We start from the raw sequence: 24,213 nt of genomic DNA on the forward strand, positions 1-24,213 counted from the left end.
TGATCAACTATTGCAGTGGTATGCAATTGCCTTCTGCACCTCTCAGCACCTCATTGTCCCCATCTAAATACTAGTCAGGCTGGTGGCCTGCTTGAGGTGCCATGCATTCAGATTGCCACAGGATTGGGGTGCTGAAATATTAATGAACTGGGCTACAATAATTTTTTTTTAACATTTTCTTGTAATATCTGCTTGTAGAAAAAATATTTTAGCAATGATCTTGAACTGCTGAAATGGAAAAATGTTATATTCTGGCTACTTAAAAAAAACAAAACCCTAAAAGTAGTCACTAGGTGTCACCATTGAGTGAGGGCTGAGCTTGCTCCAGGTCTGTCTTCTGCATCGAAACTGTTCTGGATGGACTCTTGCCAAAAAAAAAAAAAGGGAATTGGAGATGTGTAGTGGTAACCTTGCCCTCAAAACACACAGAAAAAATCAGGCCCAATTTTTACAAACTTTTATTCCCCTTCCTTCAGTTTGTATACAATAAATAATATTGTACAAAGATGTCAGTGAACTGTTGTCCAGCAGTAAACTGAACAAAAGCATTTACATTGGATTTAATGCAGACAGATGCTAACATATCCAACAGCAGCACTGGAAGGTATAAAAGAGCATCAATTTTTATATTCCACACCAAAGGAAATATACCATTTCCTCACACTCTTGCCTAGGAAATTCAAATACATATTGCACCTGTCCCTAAAGAGAGAAAAAGCATAGCTAGTGAAAAAAAAATCAGTTTCCTTGGAAATTTACATCCAATGCATCCCAAATGTGCGGTTACAATTAGCCTGTCAAATGACTGGAAGGCCCTATCTCTCAAGGGTTTTTGCTGAAAGGCAATACATGGAGTGGGGGCGGCTTTGCAACACTTGGCTCTATCTTTAAAGCCATCAGCAAAGATACCCGAATGCTGTACATGCCACTGCTCATTAATGAATATTTTATTATGCTTCTGAACATTTTTTTGCAGGTTATTGAGGGTGTAGGAACCGGTTTTTATATGGCAGTTCCTCCTGTTCTTTTAAGCTGCCAGCTCAAACTGGAACAGGCCTTTCTTGGTCAACAGCACCATAAACTTTCAATCACAACATTCTTGCATTTTTTCCCCTCTGTTTTGTGTCTGTCTTCACCACTACTCCCCCCCCCTCCCCCCCCCCCCCCCTTTTCCAGTTCAGTTCTGAGCCAGGGGCTTCCGCACACAGAACCCAGGTAACATTAACTTGAACGCCAGCTGGCAGGTGCCATTCTTCCACCATGACTGTGATGATTCCTCTCCCCCTCCCCAGGGGCTGTGAAAATTAACTCTGTGGTATCCTTAACCTGCCTCAAATCAAACTTCAGTCCTCAACATATCAGTGCACAGCACTGTCTCTGAATCATCAGGCTGGCACAGCCCCCTTTTAAAATATACTAAGCATTAAAACTCAAGAAAAATATATACAATATATTTTTAAACAAATGGAGTTACACCAGAAGCTCAGATCAAGACAGCAAAGAATGGCTATGTAGGTGTATAAATATATAATTGTAATATAATTCAGGTATAGACTAGTTAATTTTCCCATTGTTGTACTATTTCATTAATTCACTAATGCTTTCCTTAGTGGGAGGAGGAGTAACATGCATAGGATGTGTGGTTGACTTTCAAACTACCTTGCATTGACAAGTAATTACATAAACTTGTTAAAAAGGAATGGAAGTTGAATGCAATGTTAATACTTTGCAGGCCAAGAGCATCATCTCCACATTGCCTTATAGAAATCCTCATGTCAACAATTTAAAGAATACACATTGCAACATTTTGACTAACCCTCAACTTTAGCAGTGTAAAAAAAAGTTTGCAAGTACCAAGACCTAGGCCTAATTGTGAAACCTTAATAGGTTTGAACATAAACTTAAGTACTTTGCTGGTTTCCTTTTAAATAAAACAAGTTCTAAACTAGGGAACTTCAGGAGAGAGAATAAAAACAGTAATGCAATGTCTAAAGGTTGGGGACACAAGGCTGATTAAAAACAGAGAGGCTACATTGGCTAAAAAGTAATTCTGAAAAGAGAGATGTCCAGCATAGGAAGTTTAAGGAAATAAAAAACCTTTTCTGATAAAATAGTTTTCATAAGTCAAATATTGGTAACCAGGCTTTTATCTCTGAAATGATCTGTGCAAAACAGAGCTTTGGAAACTTCAATATGTTAAGACCCTTACATACACCCATAAAAACCGACGTGCATAGATTGTACAGGAGTGTTCCAGACGTAATGATTTCATAGTAGTACGGCCTAAAACAGTAACTTATCTTACAAGTCATAAGATGAAATCCTAACATCTTAGGGTTTTTTTTTTTTTTAATTTATGCATCTTTTTAACCAGCTTGAACATTACACAGATTTATGTACATTGTTTCTACAGATCAAATGTCCCTAAAAATAGTTTCAGATCCAGTCATAAACAGGTGCTAGAAACCGTTGCATTAAGAAGAGACTAACTTCACAGACTTGAAGGCTGCTGGATTACTGGGCCTGCCTCGCATTCACTTATGGGCTCCCCTGCCCTCATGTACATAAGGAACAGTGTGACCGTGGCAAACGTAGCAGCATTAACAGGGAATGCACGGAGAAGGGTAGAAGTGAGACCTCTGGAAAAAACTCTCCAGCCTTCCATCTCATAACTCTTCCTTACACAGTCCAAAATCCCATTGTATTGGTTCACTCCCCCAATGCCATCAGCCTGAAGCCTAGATTTGACCACATCCATAGGGTAAGTTGACAGCCACGATACTATTCCAGACATGCCGCCAGCCAAAAGCAGCTTGGGAATAACGTAGCTGTCGTCAGGCTCACAACCTAGATACCTTGTGAGGTAATCGTAGGTGAGGAAGTAAAATCCAAAGCTTGGCGTCTCCCTAAAAAACGTGGCTGCCATGCCTCTGTTGATGCCTCGCAGTCCCTCCTTTTTGTGGATTTTAATCAAGCAGTCCAGGGAGTTCTTGTAATTTTTAATCTTCGATTTGTACTCTCCAGTTCCTTGCAGCTGCATTCTTGTTTTGGCCAGTTCCATTGGGCAGCAGATCACACACTGGATGGCACCTGCTGCAGCCCCGGCAAGAAACTGATTTAGTGGGGTATCGCTCTGAAGTAATCGTATTGCGTTTCCCTGCACGCCAAATACAAGTGCATTTATGAAGGTGAGCCCCATCATGGGGGACCCGATCCCTTTGTACAGCCCTAAAGCCTAAAGAGAAGGGAGGGGGGGTGAAAAACAGAAAAACAATGATTCAGAATAATGTTCGGAAAAAGTCTGGTAACCAGAGCTTGTTTTCTAGTATGCAGAAGACTGATGCAGACCAAAATGTCAAACTTAACGGTTATTGCAGATTTACAAATTATGCAAACAATGTACAGGTTAAAACACGTAGGTGAAATAGTAAAATCTTCAAGAAATTTTTTGTTTCCATACAATAGCCTGAATGATACCATTCTGATATAGATAGTCCTAAGCTACACAGAGCCAGCAGCTGTTTACCTGGTCCAGCTAAACGATTAGATTAAAAAAAAATCTGACATTCCCTGCACAGTGACCACAATTTGTCAAATAGTAAAAGGAAGACTTGGATTTAAAAACAGCAGAATTCTCTAGAGTCCACAATATACAAATGGTTTTTGGCTCTGTTAATCCCTATTTGGATCATATTTCTAGATCTCTCTTCTTTTTCCTAACATTTTATTTCTTACATGTTTAAATAAAAGCATTCACCTTACTACAGCCATGCCTCCATTCTTTTTAATAGCCTGTGAGGATCTGTCTTCAGCTATTCATGCTGTGGTCATAGAAATATGACAGCAGAAAGTGACCGCATGGCCATCTACCCAATTAATTAATTTATATTATTTTTTGTACTGATATTCTGCACTCAATCAGAATCATTTTCTTAGAAATCCCTTGTATTTATCCCATGCTTTCTTAAATTCGGGTATTGTTTTTGTCTTCACCGGGAGGCTGTTCCATATATCCACGACCTTCTCTATAAAGAAATATTTGCTAAGATTACTCCTAAAATACCCCCTTTCACACTCAGCCCTTGACCCCTCCTTCTAGAGCTTCCTTTCTATTAAAAGAAGTTTACGTCCTGGGCAGGGAAACGTTTGTGATATTTAAATGTTTCAATCGTAATCTCCCTTTTCCTCTAGGGCAGTGGTCCCCAAACCTGTCCTGGAGGGCTACCAGCCAGTCGGGTTTTTGGGATATCCTCAATGAATATGCATGAGAGAAAATTTGCATGCACTGCCTCCATAACATGCAAATTTTCTCTCATGCATATTCATTGAGGATATCCCAAAAACCCGACTGGCTGGTGGCCCTCCAGGACAGGTTTGGGGACCACTGCTCTAGGGTGTACATATTTAGATCTTTGTCTGTCCACATATGCCTGATCAGAGTGATGTCAGAGAATACTGACAGCATTGTAGAACCCTGATTTATTAAGATTTGAGATGGTAGAAACTAAAAAAGCCAAAAAAAAAACCTACTACTAAATATCTCCTCAGTAATAAAGGGAACAATAATAATTTTAACTGCCACATGATTGGGTGGGGGGTTGAGGTTTAACTATTGGTAAGGGCCTTCATTTTGGGGTTTTTCCTTTTTTCCATGAATTTATTAGTGATTAGTACAACAAGACCCAAAACAGGAGAAATTGGAGGAAAGAGAGTGCATTTTATGGATAAATATTTTACCCTTGTAAAAACACTGATAAAATTCCCAGGAAAGATTAAAAACTGAAAATGGAAGTACCTAGTTGTGGCTGTTTTGCTGAGATTAGGAGGTGGGATGCTGGATTGAGTTTATTTATTTTGTACTCTATGATGCAGAGGGTTTATTAGGAGGGGTAGGATTTGGGGGTCTTGTTTTGTTTGGAATTTCTTTTTATTTCTTAGCATCCAGACAGATGAATTCAGAACCAGTGGGTTATGCACCTCTACCAGCAGATGGAGACTGAGCAAACTGACATCACAAAATATATAGTTCCTGCAGTGACATCAGTCTGCCAGTATTCTCTGTCTCCAGCAGATGGTGCATCTCCCTACTGTGGATTGCTTCAGATTTTAGAAGGAGAATTTAAAAGGAAAATTGCCCCGCTCTCTGCGGTGATACATAATGATCCCTCCTCCAGATTTTCGCAATCCCTCAGATGTATGCCTTGGTCCAGTAGCTGGTTTTTCAGCCAGGATGGACTTAGCTGATTGTACAGCTTAAAGGTATCGGGTGCAGGAAGCAGAGAGCAGTAGTGACCGCATATGCCCTCCCCCCCCCCAAGCCAGAGACCATCTATGTACTCAGCAGGGAAGGGCTGAGCTCAGGTAAGATTAAAAAAGAAAAAAAGACATCTTACAGAGACCATGAAGGAAGGTTGCTCAGGGATGCTCCTTCCTCGGTTCCTGAGCCTGGCACGCTATTCCGATGTTTGTACCACCCCAAGGGAGGTCCAGGGACAGGGGGCACCTCTTGTGGCTAGGCCCCACTCTGAGGCTTTTCCTTTGCGCATCGCGTAGTAGGCCGTGATAGTGTTTTTGCGCGCTTTTGCCTATGCATTTGGCTGCCCTCTAGAGGATGTTTTTTCAGCAGTGCATCCAGGTTGTGTGTTCAAGTTTTGAATGCTTAATTGAGAATTGGTTTGGGCATCCAGGTTAAGCAGCATCCGGCTTGGTCGCACGCTTGTTCTATGCACACATTTAGGCGTTCATTTGTGTGCGCTTAAGTTGAGCAGTGTCTGATTTTGGGATGCCTAGTTCTTTGACACACATATAAAAAAAAATGTTTAAATGGTGCCTTTAGCTAAGAAGCCTAAGCACCTAGTCTTGTGTGGGGCCTGTCATACCCTCTAATTTGTGCCAGCACTGTTTTGAGGCTCTGGGAGAACTATCTTCCTCTGATTTTACTAAGCCTGGTTCTTCCCAACCTGATGAGGTCATGGGTAAAGGTGTGTCAGGAGAAATGCCTCAGAACTCCCTTAACTGGTTGCTCAGAAGGAGATGGCAGCTCAGTGGGCACCTTACAAGTGTCTCCTGTTTTTGGTATGGGTCCTTCTGTCTTTTCTTGGGTAGAATTTTTTCAGGGATTACAATCCTTACTTTCAGGCTCCGTCCTCAGCCCCGACCAATCCTGTCAGCTCAGTTCCTCAGGCGGTGGCCTCTCCCTCTTCTGGTACTGCATTTAAGCGCTGAAGTACACCTCAAGTGGCAGGTGTCACTGACAGGCATCTGGAGGGCACTGATGATGAGGTAGATCCTGACTCTAGAGGATAGTGAAATTCCTCCAGGATTCGAACGGAATAGAACTATGTTGCAGTTCTTTCATAGAGATGAATTGCTGGCCCTGACTTCCCAAATGTCTAAGATGCTAGGAGTTTCTGTAGCGGATTCCATGTCTGAGCCAAAGAAAAATCCCATTTTGGTTTCTTTGCATAAAGTCTCTTTGTTTTTTTCCCTGCTATGGAGACCATTTAAGAATTGATTGATCTTGAATGGGATGCCCCGGAGGCAAATTTTAAAGAGGGTCGACCTTGGAATGCCTGTACCCCCTGGATCTGGTGGAGAGTGTATCTGCGTTTCCCGAAATTGGATGTGCTTGTCTATCCCTGTAGAGGGAGGAGCGGCCTTGAAGGATGTGCATAATAGGAAAATTGAGGCCATCATTAAGCAAGCATTTGAAGCAGTGGCAGTGACACGCAGATAGCTTCCTGTTTTTCCTGGTGGCTTGCTCTTATTTACTTCTCCCTTAGGAGGTTGATGACTCTGGTGTGACTGCTAGGGCAGTTATGGAACCCACCGCTGTCTTAGCAGATGCGGGCTGTGATTTAGTTCCTCAGCCAGAGGAGTAGCTTCGGTAATAGCAGCCAGACGCCAGTTATGGCTAAGGAAGGAATTGGTTGGCCGATGCAACATTCAAGGCTGACTTTATGAAATTGCCTTTAGAGGTGTGCTCTTGTTTGGGAGCGAGTTGGAGAAGCTGGCCAGTAAGTGGGGCAAATCTCTGGTTCCTCAGTTGCTGGAAGATAGGAAGCAGTTGCCTCGCCCCTTTGCTATGAGAGGTCGTTTCAGAGGTTTCAAGCGTTTCAGTCCCTTTCAGAGGACTCAGCCTTTTGGCAAGTCTCAATCCTTTCATCCCAGATAGTCCAGGTGAGTCAGGGGCTCAGGTAGTTCAACCTCCCTACCCTTCCAATGAAGGTTCGCAGACCCATCCCCGGAAGCAAGAGATAGGGGGACGCCTCTCTCAATTTTATCAGAGGGGGTCGAGATCACATCGGATCAGTGGGTTCTGAAAGTGATATGAGAAGGATATGCGCCGGAATTTTGCAGTGTTCCTTGGGAAGTATTGATGGTGTCTCCCTGCCACTCCTCACAGAAGAAGCAGGCAGTGGCGTGTATGCTGTCAAGGCTCCTCAGTCTTAGGGCTGTGGTTCCTGTACCCACGTCTCAAGAAAATACAGATCAATATTCCAATTTTGTTGCGCCCAAGAAGGAGGGCTCCTTTTGCCCCATCCTGGATCTCAAAGGAGTCAACCGTTATTTGTGAGTGACTCATTTTCGCATGGATACATTGCACTCAGTGATAATGGCAGTACAGTCGGGGGAATTTCTGACTTCCTTGGATTTGTCCAAAACGTTCTTCCATATTCCTATCTGTTTGGAACACTGAAAAAGGATGGGATCCTGGTACACCCATATTTAGACAACTGGTTGATTCGGGCCAAGTCTCTGGAACAGAGCTGTCTGGTGATTCGCAAGGTGATCTCCTTGTTACAGGAACTCGGTTGGATGATGAACCTAGCCAAGAGCAGTCTTCAGCCATCTCAGTCAGAGTATCTGGGTGTGCGATTCGAAACGAAGCAAGGCAAAGCTTTTCTTCCAGAAGCTCATATTCAAAGATGTCTCAGGTGCGTCTCTCGGTGACCACTATATGCCTGACAGGGTGGTCCTATCTCCAGGTACTCCACTTGATGGCAGCAACCCTGGAAGTGGTACCGTGGGCAAGGGTACATGTGTGTCTACTTTGGGCATTCCATGCTGTCTTGATGGAATCCGCAGTCTCAGGATTATTTGATTCGGCTCCACCTGCCAATGGAAGTCTGCTTTCACCTCCAGTAGTGGTTGCAAGCGGATCATCTGAGAAAGGGAGTTTCCCTGACATCGCTGAACTGGTTGGTACTCATGACACATGCGAGCCTCCAAGGTTGGGGAGCTTACTGTCAGGAACTAACGGCGCAAGGACGCTGGAATACAAAAGAGTCTCTCTGGAACATCAATCGGCTGGAAGCCCGGGCGGTATGTTTGGCGTGCTTGTGGTTCAGCAGTAGACTGCAGGATCAAGTGGTCCAAATAATGTTAGACAAAGCAATGATGGTGGCTTACATCAATCGGCAGGGAGGAACCAAGAGCCAGCAAGTATCGCAGGAGATAGACCAACTTATGAAATGGGCGGAAGAGCATCTTCAGGAAATCTCAGCCTCACATATTGCAGGAAAAGTCAATGTCAGAGCAGACTTGCTCAGCAGGGAGAGTCTGGACCCAGGAGAATGGGTATTGTCTGACAAGGCATTACAGCTGATAGTGGATCACTGAGGCCTTACATTTCTAGGCCTACTGGCAATGTCTCACAAAGCGAAAGTTCCTCGATTCTTCAGTCACAGGAGAGATCCAAAGTCGTTGGGTATCTATGTTCTTGTGCAAGTCTGGCCAAAAAACGAGCTGCTGTATGCCTTTCCCCTGTGGCCCATGGAGAGAAGAATAGTTCGGAGGATTGAAGGCTACATGGGGACGGTACTTCTGGTGGCACCGGATTAGCCTAGAAGACCATGGTATGCAGATCTGCGAAGACTCCTGATAGAAACCCCCCTTCTTCCACCACACAAGAATCTGTTGCAGCAGCGACCTGTCCTTCATGAAGATCCAACGCTGTTTTGTCTTATGCTATGGCCCTTGAGAGGGCTGGTATATTGAAGCGTGGATATTCTGCTGCGGTGATTGCCACCTTTCTACGAGCACGAAAGTTCTCCACTTCCTTAGCCTATGTGTGGGTTTGGTGCGTGGTATGAAGATCGAGGTGTTTTTCTTCATTCAGTTAAGATCCTGTTCATTTTGAAATGTTTGCAGAATGGGTTAAATAAAGGATTGGCCCTTAATTCCTTGAAGGTAGAGGTTATGGCTCTTTCCTGTTTCAGGGGCCAGGTGAATGGTGAATCATTATCGTCTCAACCTGATGGGGCCCATTTCTTGAGGGAAGTGAATAATCTTCATCTTCCCTTGCATTTACTGGTCCATTTGTGGATCTTAACCTGGTGTTGGATTTCTTGGTGGGCCCTACGTTTGTCTGTTGTGTAGCCTTTCTTGCGGTTACTGACCTTCAAAATGGTGTTTCTGGTGGCAGTTTGGTTTGTGCATCGAATTTCCAAGCTGCAGGCCTTTGACTGTACCTTTGGGTGACTCCAGGAGCAGTACAGCTGCATACTGTTTTCTCCTTCTTGCCTAAAATGGCCTTGAATTTTCATTTTAATAAGTTCATTTCCTTGCCGTCCTTGAATAAGGAAAGAAATGTGGAGGAATACAGCCTGTTGCATCCCTTGGATGTCAAGAGACATAGGTATCTGGAGGTTTCTGGAAGATGGATCGCCTGTTTATCTTTCTTGATGGAGGGAAATAGGGCGAACTGGCTTCGATGGCTACGATAGCTCACTGGATGAAGGTGGTAGTCACAGCCGTGTATGTGGCCGCTAAAATGCATTGCCTACTCAGGTTAGAGCTCATTCCACTAGGGCTCAGGCAGGGTCATGGGTGTCTCCTGTCGACATTTGCCGAGTTGCGACGTGGTCCTCCTTACACACCTTTTCCAGAGAACGAGCCCTTTCCTTAGCCAGACCAGCAGTATGGAACTCACTGCCACTCGAAACAAGATTACAAAGTGATTTAAAAAGCTTTAAAAAAAAGTTTAAAAACATGGCTTTTCAAAAAAGCATTCTACAATATGAATGGGGAACAAGAAGTTTAAAGGAATAAGCGAATGAACATCTACACAAAGCTAAAGTCACCCTATTAGCATAATTGTATATCCATCATTATTATAGAATAATTTAAGAAACATGCAGTTTAAAGTTCAATTATTGTATGATTTCCTATTAATCATATAAAAGACAAGATCCAGATCTCACATTATATACCTTAGATTATGAAAATTGTTACCGTTAAATGTTTTGGCACTTTGTTAGTAAGAATTTAATCAAATATATATATATATATATATATATGCGTGCCACCCTGTAAACCGTTGTGATGGTGCACTACTAAACGACGGTATAGAAAAGAGTTTAAATAAATAAATAAATTATTGCCTGGATGTGCAGGACTGGGAGGAGACAGCCTTTGCATGTGCGGTTTTGACTGGACCGTGGTCAGCCTTCGCCCTGTTCAAGAGTAGCTTGGGTACATCCCACTGGTTCTGGATTCATTTTTGTCTGGACGCTAAGAAACGAGAAATTACTTACTGCTAATTTCCTTTTCTTTAGGACAGACAGATGAATCCAGCTTCCTGCCCTTGGCTGCCGAATGATTGTACTATGGCCCTCCTATTTGGCTACGTGTTTCCAGGAGTTACTAATAAGTGTTAATCCAGTACCTAGATTAGTATTAGTGCATTCTTGTCTGAGTTCAGTGTTTCTTGTTTGAGTACAGAACTGGTTGTCTTAAGAACATAAGAACATAAGAAAATGCCATACTGGGTCAGACCAAGGGTCCATCAAGCCCAGCATCCTGTTTCCAACAGTGGCCAATCCAGGCCATAAGAACCTGGCAAGTACCCAAAAACTAAGTCTATTCCATGTAACCATTGCTAATGGCAGTGGCTATTCTCTAAGTGAACCTAATAGCAGGTAATGGACTTCTCCTCCAAGAACTTATCCAATCCTTTTTTAAACACAGCTATACTACCTGCACGAACCACATTCTCTGGCAACAAATTCCAGAGTTTAATTGTGCGTTGAGTAAAAAAGAACTTTCTCCGATTAGTTTTAAATGTGCCCCATGCTAACTTCATGGAGTGTCCCCTAGTCCTTCTACTATCTGAAAGAGTAAATAACCGATTCACATCTACCCGTTCTAGACCTCTCATGATTTTAAACACCTCTATCATATCCCCCCTCAGTCGTCTCTTCTCCAAGCTGAAAAGTCCTAATCTCTTTAGTCTTTCCTCATAGGGGAGTTGTTCCATTCCCCTTATCATTTTGGTAGCCCTTCTCTGTACCTTCTCCATCGCAATTATATCTTTTTTGAGATGCGGCGACCAGAATTGTACACAGTATTCAAGGTGCGGTCTCACCATGGAGCGATACAGAGGCATTATGACATTTTCCGTTTTATTCATCATTCCTTTTCTAATAATTCCCAACATTCTGTTTGCTTTTTTGACTGCCGCAGCACACTGAACCGACGATTTCAATGTGTTATCCACTATGACACCTAGATCTCTTTCTTGGGTTGTAGCACCTAATATGGAACCCAACATCGTGTAATTATAGCATGGGTTATTTTTCCCTATATGCATCACCTTGCACTTTTCCACATTAAATTTCATCTGCCATTTGGATGCCCAATTTTCCAGTCTCACAAGGTCTTCCTGCAATTTATCACAATCTGCTTGTGATTTAACTACTCTGCACAATTTTGTGTCATCTGCAAATTTGATTATCTCACTCGTCGTATTTCTTTCCAGATCATTTATAAATATATTGAACAGTAAGGGTCCCAATACAGATCCCTGAGGCACTCCACTGTCCACTCCCTTCCACTGAGAAAATTGCCCATTTAATCCTACTCTCTGTTTCCTGTCTTTTAGCCAGTTTGCAATCCACGAAAGGACATCGCCACCTATCCCATGACTTTTTACTTTTCCTAGAAGCCTCTCATGAGGAACTTTGTCAAACGCCTTCTGAAAATCCAAGTATACTATATCTACCGGTTCACCTTTATCCACATGTTTATTAACTCCTTCAAAAAAGTGAAGCAGATTTGTGAGGCAAGACTTGCCCTGGGTAAAGCCATGCTGACTTTGTTCCATTAAACCATGTCTTTCTATATGTTCTGTGATTTTGATGTTTAGAACACTTTCCACTATTTTTCCTGGCACTGAAGTCAGGCTAACCGGTCTGTAGTTTCCCGGATCGCCCCTGGAGCCCTTTTTAAATATTGGGGTTACATTTGCTATCCTCCAGTCTTCAGGTACAATGGATGATTTTAATGATAAGTTACAAATTTTTACTAATAGGTCTGAAATTTCATTTTTTAGTTCCTTCAGAACTCTGGGGTGTATACCATCCGGTCCAGGTGATTTACTACTCTTCAGTTTGTCAATCAGGCCTACCACATCTTCTAGGTTCACCGTGATTTGATTCAGTCCATCTGAATCATTACCCATGAAAACCTTCTCCATTACGGGTACCTCCCCAACATCCTCTTCAGTAAACACCGAAGCAAAGAAATCATTTAATCTTTCCGCGATGGCCTTATCTTCTCTAAGTGCCCCTTTAACCCCTCGATCATCTAAAGGTCCAACTGACTCCCTCACAGGCTTTCTGCTTCGGATATATTTAAAAAAGTTTTTACTGTGAGTTTTTGCCTCTACAGCCAACTTCTTTTCAAATTCTCTCTTAGCCTGTCTTATCAATGTCTTACATTTAACTTGCCAATGTTTATGCTTTATCCTATTTTCTTCTGTTGGATCCTTCTTCCAATTTTTGAATGAAGATCTTTTGGCTAAAATAGCTTCTTTCACCTCCCCTTTTAACCATGCCGGTAATCGTTTTGCCTTCTTTCCACCTTTCTTAATGTGTGGAATACATCTGGACTGTGCTTCTAGAATGGTATTTTTTAACAATGACCACGCCTCTTGGACATTTTTTACTTTTGTAGCTGCTCCTTTCAGTTTTTTTCTAACAATTTTTCTCATTTTATCAAAGTTTCCCTTTTGAAAGTTTAGCACGAGAGCTTTGGATTTGCACACTGTTCCTTTTCCAGTCATTAAATCAAATCTGATCATATTATGATCACTATTGCCAAGCGGCCCCACCACCGTTACCTCTCTCACCAAGTCCTGTGCTCCACTGAGAATTAGATCTAAAATTGCTCCCTCTCTCGTCGGTTCCTGAACCATTTGCTCCATAAAGCTATCATTTATTCCATCCAGGAACGTTATCTCTCTAGCGTGACCCGATGATACATTTACCCAGTCTATATTGGGGTAATTGAAGTCTCCCATTATTACTGCACTACCAATTTGGTTGGCTTCCCTAATTTCTCTTAGCATTTCACTGTCCATCTCACCATCTTGACCAGGTGGACGGTAGTATACCCCTATCACTGTAGTCTTCCCTGATACACAAGGGATTTCTACCCATAAAGATTCAATTTTGTATTTAGTCTCATGCAGGATGTTTATCCTGTTGGACTCTATGCCATCCCGGACATAAAGCGCCACACCTCCTCCCGACTGCTCCTCTCTGTCATTGCGATATAATTTGTACCCCGGTATAGCACTGTCCATTGGTTATCCTCTTTCCACCATGTCTCTGAGATGCCAATTAAGTCTATGTCATCATTTACTGCTATACATTCTAATTCTCCCATCTTACTTCTTAGACTTCTGGCATTAGCATACAAACATTTCAAAGTTTGTTTTTTGATTGTATTTTTATTCTGCTTTTTAATTGATAGGGATAAGTTAGAATTTTTTAGCTCAGGTGAGTTTTTAGTTACAGGCATTTGGACTACTTTTCTAATTATTGGAACCTCACTGTCGGGATGCCCTAATTCTAGTGCATCATTAGTATCCTTTAAAGATACATCTCTCCGAACCATGCGCTGCTGAGCGACTGTCGGCTTTCCCCTTTGTTCTAGTTTAAAAGCTGCTCTATCTCCTTTTTAAGGGTTAGCGCCAGCAGTCTGGTTCCATCCTGGTTAAGGTGGAGCCCATCCCTTCGGAAGAGACTCCCCCTTCCCCAAAAGGTTCCCCAGTTCCTAACAAAACTGAATCCCTCTTCCTTGCACCATCGTCTCATCCACGCATTGAGACTCCGGAGCTCTGCCTGCCTCTGGTGACCTGCGCGTGGAACAGGGAGCATTTCAGAGAATGCTACCCTGGAGGTTCTGGATTTAATCTTTCTACCTAAGAGCCTAAATTTGGCTTCCAGAACCTCCCTCCCACATTTTCCTATGTCGTTGGTGCCCACGTGTACCACGACAGCCGGCTCCTCCCCAGCACTGTCTAAAATCCTATCTAGGTGACGCGTGAGGTCCGCCACCTTCGCACCAGGTAGGCATGTTACCAGGCGATCCTCACGCCCACCAGCCACCCAGCTATCTACATTCCTAATAATCGAATCACCAACTATGACGGCCGACCTAACCCTTCCCTCCTGGGCAGTAGGCCTTGGGGAGATATCCTCAGTGCGAAAGGACAATGCATCACCTAGAGAGCAGGTCCTTGCTACAGGATCCTTTCCTGCTACATCTGGTTGGTGCTCTCCCATTATGAGACCTTCTTCCTCCAAGGCAGCACCAGGGCTGCCAGTCTGAAGTTGGGACTGGACTACTATGTCCCTGAAGGTCTCATCTATATACCTCTCTGTCTCCCTCAGCTCCTCCAGGTCTGCCACTCTAGCCTCCAGAGATCGGACTCGTTCTCTGAGAGCCAGGAGCTCTTTGCATCGCGTGCACATGTACAACTTCTCACCGGTGGGTAAAAAATCATACATGTGACACTCGATGCAAAAGACTGGGAAGCCCCCCTCTTGCTGCTGGACTGCTGCCTTCATCTCAATTTTGATCAGTTCCTAGTTTTTTTTTTTTTTTTTTTATTATTTATTTATTCAACTTTTAGTAAAACATACAAAATGAACTTTTGCTTTGAAATACAGAGACTCTGAAAATAAACAGTTATTCACTTTTTCAATACGAAAAAAGAAATATTAAACAATGGTAACTTCTCTTGTTACATAGGAAACAAATAGAGGGGGGAGTTTGAGATATGAGGAGTTTTTAAAGGAAACAAAAAAGAGACAATTATACTAATCATTTCTTAGCGTTTGTATCTCACCCTTATTAATATATTACTCCAATCATGGTACATTAGGTTGTCTCCTCCCATCCAAGAAGGCCCTAAGTTGGTCAGGAGAAAAGAAAACATATGTGTCTCTGGACAGTTTTACTATGCACTTACACGGATATCTCAGTATAAAACTGGCTCCTAGTGCTTGGGTTTCAGATCTCATTAACAAAAAAGCTTTCCTACGCTGCTGCGTAGTTTTAGCCAAATCTGGGTAAACTTGAACGGATTCACCATAATATAATTCAGACATATTTTTAAAGTAATTTCTCATTATCTTTGAAACACTAGCTTCATCATAAAAGGTAACAAAAAGTACAGCTCTGTCCACAATTTCAGGGGTTGAATTTTCAAGGTAATCCGTTAGATTTTGTAAATCCAATCTTTGAATATTTATCCCGGGGGCAGTGTTGTTTCTTTTCGGTAGAAAAAATAACTTTTTTACAGCTGGAATCTCATCTTGGGGGATCTTTAAGGTCTCCATTGCATATTTTTTAAAGGTTAATAAGGGGATCTCTCCCATAACTATTGGGAAATTTAATAGCCTTATATTAAGGTGCCTCATAAAGTTCTCTATAGATTCTAGTCTCCTCGACATACTTGCCCTTTCAACTAACATATTGGCATTTATGCTTTGGAGACTATTTATTTCTCCATTAACTTTCTTTAATGATTCTTCACAATCCTGAAATCTTTTTTGATTTTCCCGTTCTTGTGTCCCAGTTTGAGCAACAATCTCATCCAATTTTTGGGCCTGGTTGTCTAGTTGGTTAGACATCCTAACCATGAAGTCCCAGATAGTATCAAGGGTTACAACTGCTGGTTTAACACATTGCTGTGAGAATGATTTTCTTACCCCACTCTCAGCAGTAAAGCCACTTTCTCCCGATGTTGTAGGGATATTAACTTCTGCTTCTCTTACCTCACTTCTCAGTGAAGTAGATTTCTGGGGTAATTGTTCATCCCCAAACAGGGCAGAGTCTTCTGGGCCACCTAGCCCGGCATTACCGGTATTTCCCAGTGCAGCCTCGGCTCCTCTGACTCTGTCATGCGGCAAAGCTCTCAGCAGTGTTTTTGGAGTTGGAGGGCTCAACGACAATTCCCCAGGAGAGTAAGACACTCCTCTCACTTGCTCTCCAACGGGGGTTGAGACACTCACTATAGGTGAGGAAGATGCAAACTCAGATATTAACCTCTGTCCTGTCGATAGGTCCGAGTCCGGTGGATATACTCGGACCTTTCCTTTCCTTTTGTGAGGCATTTAGTTTACCAAGTGATAGCAAAAGACTAATCAATCTTGGAAATCAGTTCAGGCGAGTTGCAGCTCACAAAACGCCGTTTTTGAAACTACCCCCTCTAGGCTGAAGTTCGGGCACATAAACTTCTGGGCCTCCTCCGTCCTTCTCCGGACTAAGCCGGACAAAGCCACGCGCGCCCCTTAGGCGCGCGCGGCTTTGGCGGCGCGCCGGCGGCAGTGGCGCGCCGCTTCTCCGCCGGTTTTTGTATCGCTTATGGGCTCCTCCCACCTACGTCGTGGCGCTGTTTGGGGAAGGTGTTCCGGCTCCAGCAGGGCCCAAACTTCCGCGACCTCCGCCGCTTCTCCGCCGGTTTTTGTATCGCTTATGGGCTCCTCCCACCTACGTCGTGGCGCTGTTTGGGGAAGGTGTTCCGGCTCCAGCAGGGCCCAAACTTCCGCGACCTCCGCCGCTTCTCCGCCGGTTTTTGTATCGCTTATGGGCTCCTCCCACCTACGTCGTGGCGCTGTTTGGGGAAGGTGTTCCGGCTCCAGCAGGGCCCAAACTTCCGCGACCTCCGCCGCTTCTCCGCCGGTTTTTGTATCGCTTATGGGCTCCTCCCACCTACGTCGTGGCGCTGTTTGGGGAAGGTGTTCCGGCTCCAGCAGGGCCCAAACTTCCGCGACCTCCGCCGCTTCTCCGCCGGTTTTTGTATCGCTTATGGGCTCCTCCCACCTACGTCGTGGCGCTGTTTGGGGAAGGTGTTCCGGCTCCAGCAGGGCCCAAACTTCCGCCTTGATCAGTTCCTAGTTAAGTTTTAGGTTGCTATGGGATTAGGAATGTGTCTAAGTTCCTTTAAATGTATTAGTGAATTCACTATATGTCTGGTAGTGGCCTACTGGGGTCTGATCGAATTCTCAATAAAGTTTTTGTTGATGGGGTTTTTTTTTTTTTTTTTTTTTTTTTTTTTTTTGGGTTTTTTTTTGTGCAAGTGGCACCTGCCTATAAAATAAGGGATGAGCTTGGGGTGGGTGGGCGAGGGGTGGGAGGGTTGGGAATTACAAACAGTCTAACTTTAGTTAGTCAGCCTGAGTGACTCACAGCTCCCTTGATTAACAAATGTTGTTCCCTATTCAAACCTAATCACACTACCTCAACACCTTTCCAAGGTGAGTAACTGAGCTGAAATATTCAACTTTTTTACTTTGGTATATACTGCTCCTAGCTTATTTCTAGCTTCTGGCTACTTTTTTGTTGGGTTTTTTTTTTTTTTTTTTTTGTGGATTTTTTTTGTTTTTCAATACAATGCACTCAGTTATTTATTAAATAAAACACTTAGCTCTTTAAAAGTCTGGAGGACACTTTAATAGTCAGGCAGACTTTTTAAAAAATAAACACACTACCTACTGCTACCTTATTGACTGACTATTTAAAAATGCAAACAGTCTAACTTGTTTTATTTACTGACTGACTATTAAAGGCACAAACACACAAACACACTAAATAATATTCCCAAATAGTTAACTTTGCCCCAATACTTTTAAAAAAGTCAATGTCAATGTCCCAAGCAAAAACTTACTGATTCCTTTCAGCCACCAGCAAGGTGATCCTCTCCTCTCAGTGTTTCCACTGGAATGTGGGTTACTGAGCTCTTTCCTTCTAATTTATAATGTGCTTCTAAAGTAAATTAGTGCAAAATAATCCCTTAGGAGATGTACACTTCAGTTAGATTTCCTGAGTGACCTTTCAGTTAGATTTCCTGCGTGACCTTTCAGTTAGATTTCCTGAGTGACTCACTGCTGTGCTGATTAACAAAGAATAGCACTGATTCCTTTCAGCCACCAGCAAGGTGATCCTCTCCTCTCAGTGTTTCCACTGGAATGTGGGTTACTGAGCTCTTTCCTTCTAATTTATAATGTGCTTCTAAAGTAAATTAGTGCAAAATAATCCCTTAGGAGATGTACACTTCAGTTAGATTTCCTGAGTGACCTTTCAGTTAGATTTCCTGCGTGACCTTTCAGTTAGATTTCCTGAGTGACTCACTGCTGTGCTGATTAACAAAGAATAGCACTGATTCCTTTCAGCCACCAGCAAGGTGATCCTCTCCTCTCAGTGTTTTAATCAGAATTTTTGCTAGTCTGTCCACAGTTGCTTTTGAAGAAAATACTGGCAGGCTGATGTCACTGCAGAAATATATATATTGTGACGTCAGTTTGCTCCAACTCCATCTACTGGTAGAGGTGTTTAACCTACTGGTTCTGGATTCATCTGTCTGTCCTAAAGAAAACGAAATCATCAGGTACATACTAATTTCTCTTTTTATAGTGGGTATTCTTTAGTCTTTGGTCTATGTTTCTTTTTATTATGTGTGTGTTGTATTTTGTTATGTTGTTTCGTTAAATCGCTTTGAGTGTTGTAAAGAGATGAATTATAAATGAAAAATAAATGTAACTAAAGCGACTGCTATTATAGGGCAACAAGGCTACCAAGATTTTTAAGATGTTGTTCATCTGTCTTGATAGTTGTTATCCCTTTTGATATTTAAATTTTTTAAATTGAAAGGTTTTAAGGTTTGTAACGTTTTTCCTACTTGTGTGCTCATTTACTAACAGAAGGTATTGGAGAACTGACTAATCAGAAACCCCGGTATTACCTAAATCGGGGATAAACCAGCTGAATAGTGACTTCATATGAACCATTTAAACAAAAACAAAAAAAAAATAGCAATGATGGAAGAAATCATAGCCAGGGACTGACAGTTTTTTGTGGCCAAAAATCTGGCAACATCTTAGAAAAATTGTTGGTATGGTAATCGACTTCTCCCTCTGGGGATTAAGGGGCAGAGGTCCTCCCTTAAGGACTGCTGGATTTCTGCTGCAGTCACTTCATCCTTCATTCTTTATCCAGGAGGGAAAGCCTACCTGCTTTTAAATGCTACCATCTATGGGGTCTGAATAATGCTGCTGCACTTCCCTATCAACAGAACTTACTCCCCTCGCTCCTGTGTATCTCACGCCACCTATACCCAAAGCAGGAAGTAAGCTACGGGTCTAAGCCAGCACATGCCCAGAGCCTGTGACTGGGTGCTGCCGTAGACCCACCTGTGCATCCTGTTTTAGGTACCGGCAGCAAGATTTTGGAGAGGGCTGTGGGTGGGGGAGGAGATTTGGGCTAGTCTGCCACCACAAAACCCTCTTCCATTAACGACTGGTAACATAACAAGCTCTACTTTTCCAAGTAAAAACCTACCCAAACTGAGGGAAGAGCCATTTAGGTTACCTGATCGTTTCTGCTTCTACCATTATCTTTTCATGGAAAAATATCTTGTTTTTATTGGCTGTTCCACTCAAATGTATTTTTACCAATCAGTTGTTCCTGAGTATGAAGGAGGATGTTCTACAAACTGGTGCTTTTATTGCTGTATCTGGAGAAGTGTTCTTTATTGCTTGGTTTGTACTGTAAAGACCGGATAGCAATTTAACAAATATGGGAGGGTGGGGGAACTGATATTGGAGAAGAACCATTTGAATTTACAGTTTACTCTCCTTGAAATTTTGAACTGTATCCTGGCTCCTGAAAAACTGGTTTCAATTTTAAATTTCTGTACAAGTTCTGTGTACCTGGAGTATTCATATTTCAGAACAGATTAGTGGCTATTTGCATTGGTCTGTTTCTGTAACGACCCATGTCCTCTAGGGCGAGTACTGTGACAAAGTGACGATTACGTGTGCTGTTATGTAAATATTTGGTATCAGCTGTTGGTAACTCTTAAATTAAGCTGCAACCAAAGCAAATTTTGTAATACAAGTTCATAAAGGAAATATTTGTTATACTCTCCAGTTTATTTTTGGGTGGTTGGATTCTTATCTGGACAAGCATAAGACCAAATACTGACAATGGTTCATTATTTGCCAAAGTCTAAAGGGGACAGGGTAAGTACTAGATGTACACAAATACTCAAGATGGTATATGTTTAGTATCCCTAGGCTCATAGGATTTTGGCAATCGTGTTGAAGCAACTCTTATAAGAGGTACTATAATACGTAGGTATTAAATGTACCCACTGAGCCTCTGACAACAGCTACACGCTTAGGGGAACTTGGGCAGAGTGCTGAAGGCCAAAAGACACCTCATAAATCTGTGTATTTTGAAGGAATGCAAGTAGTAAGACTGCTTTAAAAATAGCTTCAGATTTTTTATTTTTTTTTTTTTAAGTTCTTGATGCCAAAATGTTTCATCTGTTTCATGTACTATAGATTACATCACATATATTGTTTTTTTCCCTGAAAAGGATGTTCATATTTCTCCTAGGGCAAGCAGGGATGGTAGTCCTCACACTTGAGTGACATCATCGGATGGAGCCTGTCACAGAACTTTGATCTCAATGAACCTAGAACTCTCAAACATGCCCTATTGAGCATGTGTCTGTAGTCATCAACCTGCCCCCTAGGCAGAGTCCCTCAGAGCCGTGTGGTCACAGAAGCCATGTGCTCACGGTATTCAGCTTTGCTCTCACAGTTTTTCTGATTTTTTTTTTTTTTCAAGAGCTGCAGCTTTTTCTTTAAGGTAGTTTTATTCTATTTTTTCCTCCTCTTTCCAACTGTATGCCGGCCTCATGGTGGGTTTTCCCCTGTGCAGCCTGGCAAAGTCCTCTCCTTGCTCTGTCTGTTTTTTCTCTTTTTCCATGGGACTGACTTATGCAGTCCAGTGATCTGTGTAGGTCGCTGAGCCTGGGGACTCGCCTGAGTTCTGCCGGGGATAGAGTTTCATGGCAGTTCACCAATCAATCGGCATCAATGGATTCAGATGGTGGAAGAATCGAGGACCATGCCTGTGAGGGGGAGAGCTCATCCTCCCCACATCTCAAGGAACTAGTCTCCACGGGCAGGAGCCCTGGATGACATTGCCTCCCCTCCTGCTTGCCAGCCTTGGCAATGCAGTCTCCCTGGGAGAGAGGGTGAGTGGAGCCTGAGCTAGCAGCTTGCTGCTGCACCTCAGGGCCATGCCCATGAACAGTTGCTCGTGCACAGCTGAAACAAGCGCACCGTTTGTCCGGCACATCAATGTTGGAACCGTATCAAGGACCGGGCCCAACTTCGGGTACCATCATCACCCTTGACGCTGTCAAGCTCCAGGATCACCCTTATTGCCATAGAGGTGGGTAACCGCCCATACCATAGTGGCCTTTTATGCCATTGGCATCGGTGGAAATGGAGTCTCACTGCACCGGCTTACACATTGAGGGGGACAGAGTACAGCGCAAGTTGAAACCCTCAATGCCCTTGGTACCGCAGTGCTCTGGGTGCCATGGTGAGGCACATTCACTGACACGGTGCACTTGATGTCAGGGTGCCTTCGATGCATTTGATGCCTCGGTGCACTCGCCACTGTGCCCTCACTGCACTCAATGCTGTGGTGACCATGGAACCATCGATCCTGTGATGCTCTTGATGCCATCAATGCCCTTGATCCATCAAGGTACATGCATGGCCATCCTCAGGGCTGTCGAGGTCAAAGCAGTGGCAGGCCCTCAATGCTTTCAAGGTGCTTAGCATCGATGATGTGGCAGCCTTTGATGCCATCGAGGTGCGTACCCTTGATATCACAGTCCTCCCACTAGGTCGTCGAGGCGTATAGCCTTGGTGCCAGCATGACCTCAATGCCATTGCAATGTGGTGTGCACCAATACCATTGATGCCATCGAGGCCTTTGGACCACTGATGCCTCTCATTACTGCCTCAACTTTGTCGAGCTCCGCTAACCATGCACCAGGTTCGCCATTGAGCGCCCTTTTCCCCCCCTGAGGCCATCGACTGCCAGGGCTCTCTGCAGCTCTTGGGCGGCAAGGATTTTTGGCCTCTAATGGATAGAGTGCAAGGGTAGCCATCCATTCAAGGCACCCTGGTACATCTGTTCGCAGTAGTCTGGTGCTCTCAAGGTGTGGTGTCCACTACAGAGCACTGAGAAGCTCAGAGCTGTCCAGTCAGCTAACGTTTCCAGCATTGGAGGCCCCGCCAGGATGCGCACACCATCAATGTTGATGGGCCCTAGCGAGGCTCTCATCAGCTTTAATGACTGAGAGGCCATCGAGCTCACAGCATCGCCACCCGTGGATAAATAGAGGCAAGGGAAATTGCAGTTGACACTGGCAGTCATCAGTTCTTTTTGGCAGCGATGACCTGTGGGTGGGCGGCAGGGCCTCTTCCTGTAGACACCCATGACTTTCTTGGTCCATACTTTTGGACCGAATCCCCGTCTGAGCCCCCGGGTGGTCAATGTCCGTGGGCACCTGTGGCGCCGGAGATGATGCTATTTACCATTGAACTATTATAGTTCAGTTTAGCACAGTCAAGGCCCTGGGTGCAGAGTCGTTAGGTGGCTTTGCGTTGGTGAGTACCAAAGTGCTGTGGGCCCTATGGGCACCATCACCACTCTGGGCACCTGCGATCGCCAGGGACTTCGCTACTGTTTCCTGTGGAACTCGCAGGTGAGCCAGTTCTGACGCAGTTAAAAGGCCCATCTCATGAAGCGTTATCAAGTACTGGAGGGGGAGATGCTATAGACCGCCACCCTCCATCATGCCTTACACAGAGCACCAGTGGTGCTGGGGACGCCGCAGTCACACCATTCTCTCCACTCTGCTGGAGTTACTGTGATGCTGATGCACAGCTTGCATGGTTGGGAAAGATAAGGCATCTGTTCCAAGTGCCTCGAACGTTGGCAGGCAGCATTCTCCCTGTCCGTGCAGTCCTCAGCCATACTAGGGTTCTGCCATCTTTCGTCATGGTCTCAGCCTCCGCATCAGTCCGCATCACATAGTGCTGAGGAGCACTGGTGGGGGACTTGTCTTTACGCACTCTGTGCTTGTTCGTGGGGTGGAATGTAGCCACCGACTGTGGCACGTGGTTCTCTGTCCTCACTGAAGCATGGGATTTCTCCCATAAGTACGACACTTAGGATCATAGGTGTGCCGCCATCTGTGGATGGGTTACCACTGCATGATTTCCACTCTGCGTGCTTTCACAGCGGAGGGCTTCCAGTTGCCCTCTGCCGCTATTGTGACCACCTCCAGGTAGTCACAATAGGTTGTGTTCCACAGCTGTAAGACTGATCTAGTACTGCAGTCCTGGTCTGATCCTGAGGAAAGTGGACAACAAGAGAGTGGCTTGGGAGTCCTTTCCTTTCTCAGAAAAGGCATGTCTTTTGACCTCTACCATGTCTGACTCCCCTTCTTGTGGAACAGTCCCTGGGGCTCTGTCCTTGAAAAGTTTTTTTTTTCTCTGTTCTGGGGCCCTGATCCTCTGAATTGGTGTGTTTCCTTGGAGGCTAGGGCCATGGAGTGGCAGTGGCGGTTGGTGGACTGTCTTCAGTTGGGGTCCCTCCGAGGACTGCAATGGCAACCTCCTCTATCTGAGGTTGGCTGCCTGTAGTAGGTTTGATAACAGGTTGGTCACTTCAGCATCTCAGCAATCAGTGATTGTGCCTCAACTCTCCTTCAGGGAGTTGCTAGGTCTTTTGGGATTGAGAGACTCCCGATCCTGGTGCTTTCCTCTCCCCTCTAGGAGAGATTTGACTGGGTCTCAGGGCAACCGTTTAGGGTTCTCTGGACACCCAACTGTGCACCCCTTTGAGGGGTATCCCTTGTTTTCCATTCTCAGACAAGGGATGGCACTGCTCTGACTGGCGCCGGCCCTAAGAATAGTTGAGAATAGCACTCTCCCTTGGGTGCTCTAAGACGCAGCAGGTCTATCCACAAGGGAGCCTGTCCAGTGTTGCTACCCGGTGACCCTCCAGATTTCCCCCTATTCGGGAGTCACTTTGGTATCTTCT

General features: G+C 44.1%; 1 protein-coding gene across 5 annotated transcripts in view; it reads right to left on the minus strand.

Moving 5' to 3' along the window:
- Positions 1-442: 442 nt before the first annotated feature.
- LOC115082589 (mitochondrial basic amino acids transporter-like) overlaps positions 443-24,213 on the minus strand; it is a 36,692-nt gene continuing 12,921 nt past the window's right edge. For 2 of the 5 annotated variants that reach the window (XM_029586804.1, XM_029586805.1), the window contains 2 exons: positions 15,140-15,201; positions 443-3,235 (listed from right to left, as the gene is read on the minus strand). In XM_029586804.1, coding sequence (XP_029442664.1) covers positions 2,492-3,235; positions 15,140-15,190 — 795 coding nt within the window. In that variant the 5' untranslated portion in view covers positions 15,191-15,201 and the 3' untranslated portion in view covers positions 443-2,491. Of the gene's footprint in view, positions 3,236-15,139; positions 15,202-18,454; positions 18,477-24,213 lie in introns of those variants that run through there. The other 3 variants (XM_029586806.1, XM_029586807.1, XM_029586808.1) reach the window with 2 other exon arrangements.

This window comes from Rhinatrema bivittatum, unplaced genomic scaffold (genome assembly GCF_901001135.1).
Source record: "Rhinatrema bivittatum unplaced genomic scaffold, aRhiBiv1.1, whole genome shotgun sequence".
NCBI classification, from domain to species: Eukaryota; Metazoa; Chordata; class Amphibia; order Gymnophiona; family Rhinatrematidae; genus Rhinatrema; species Rhinatrema bivittatum.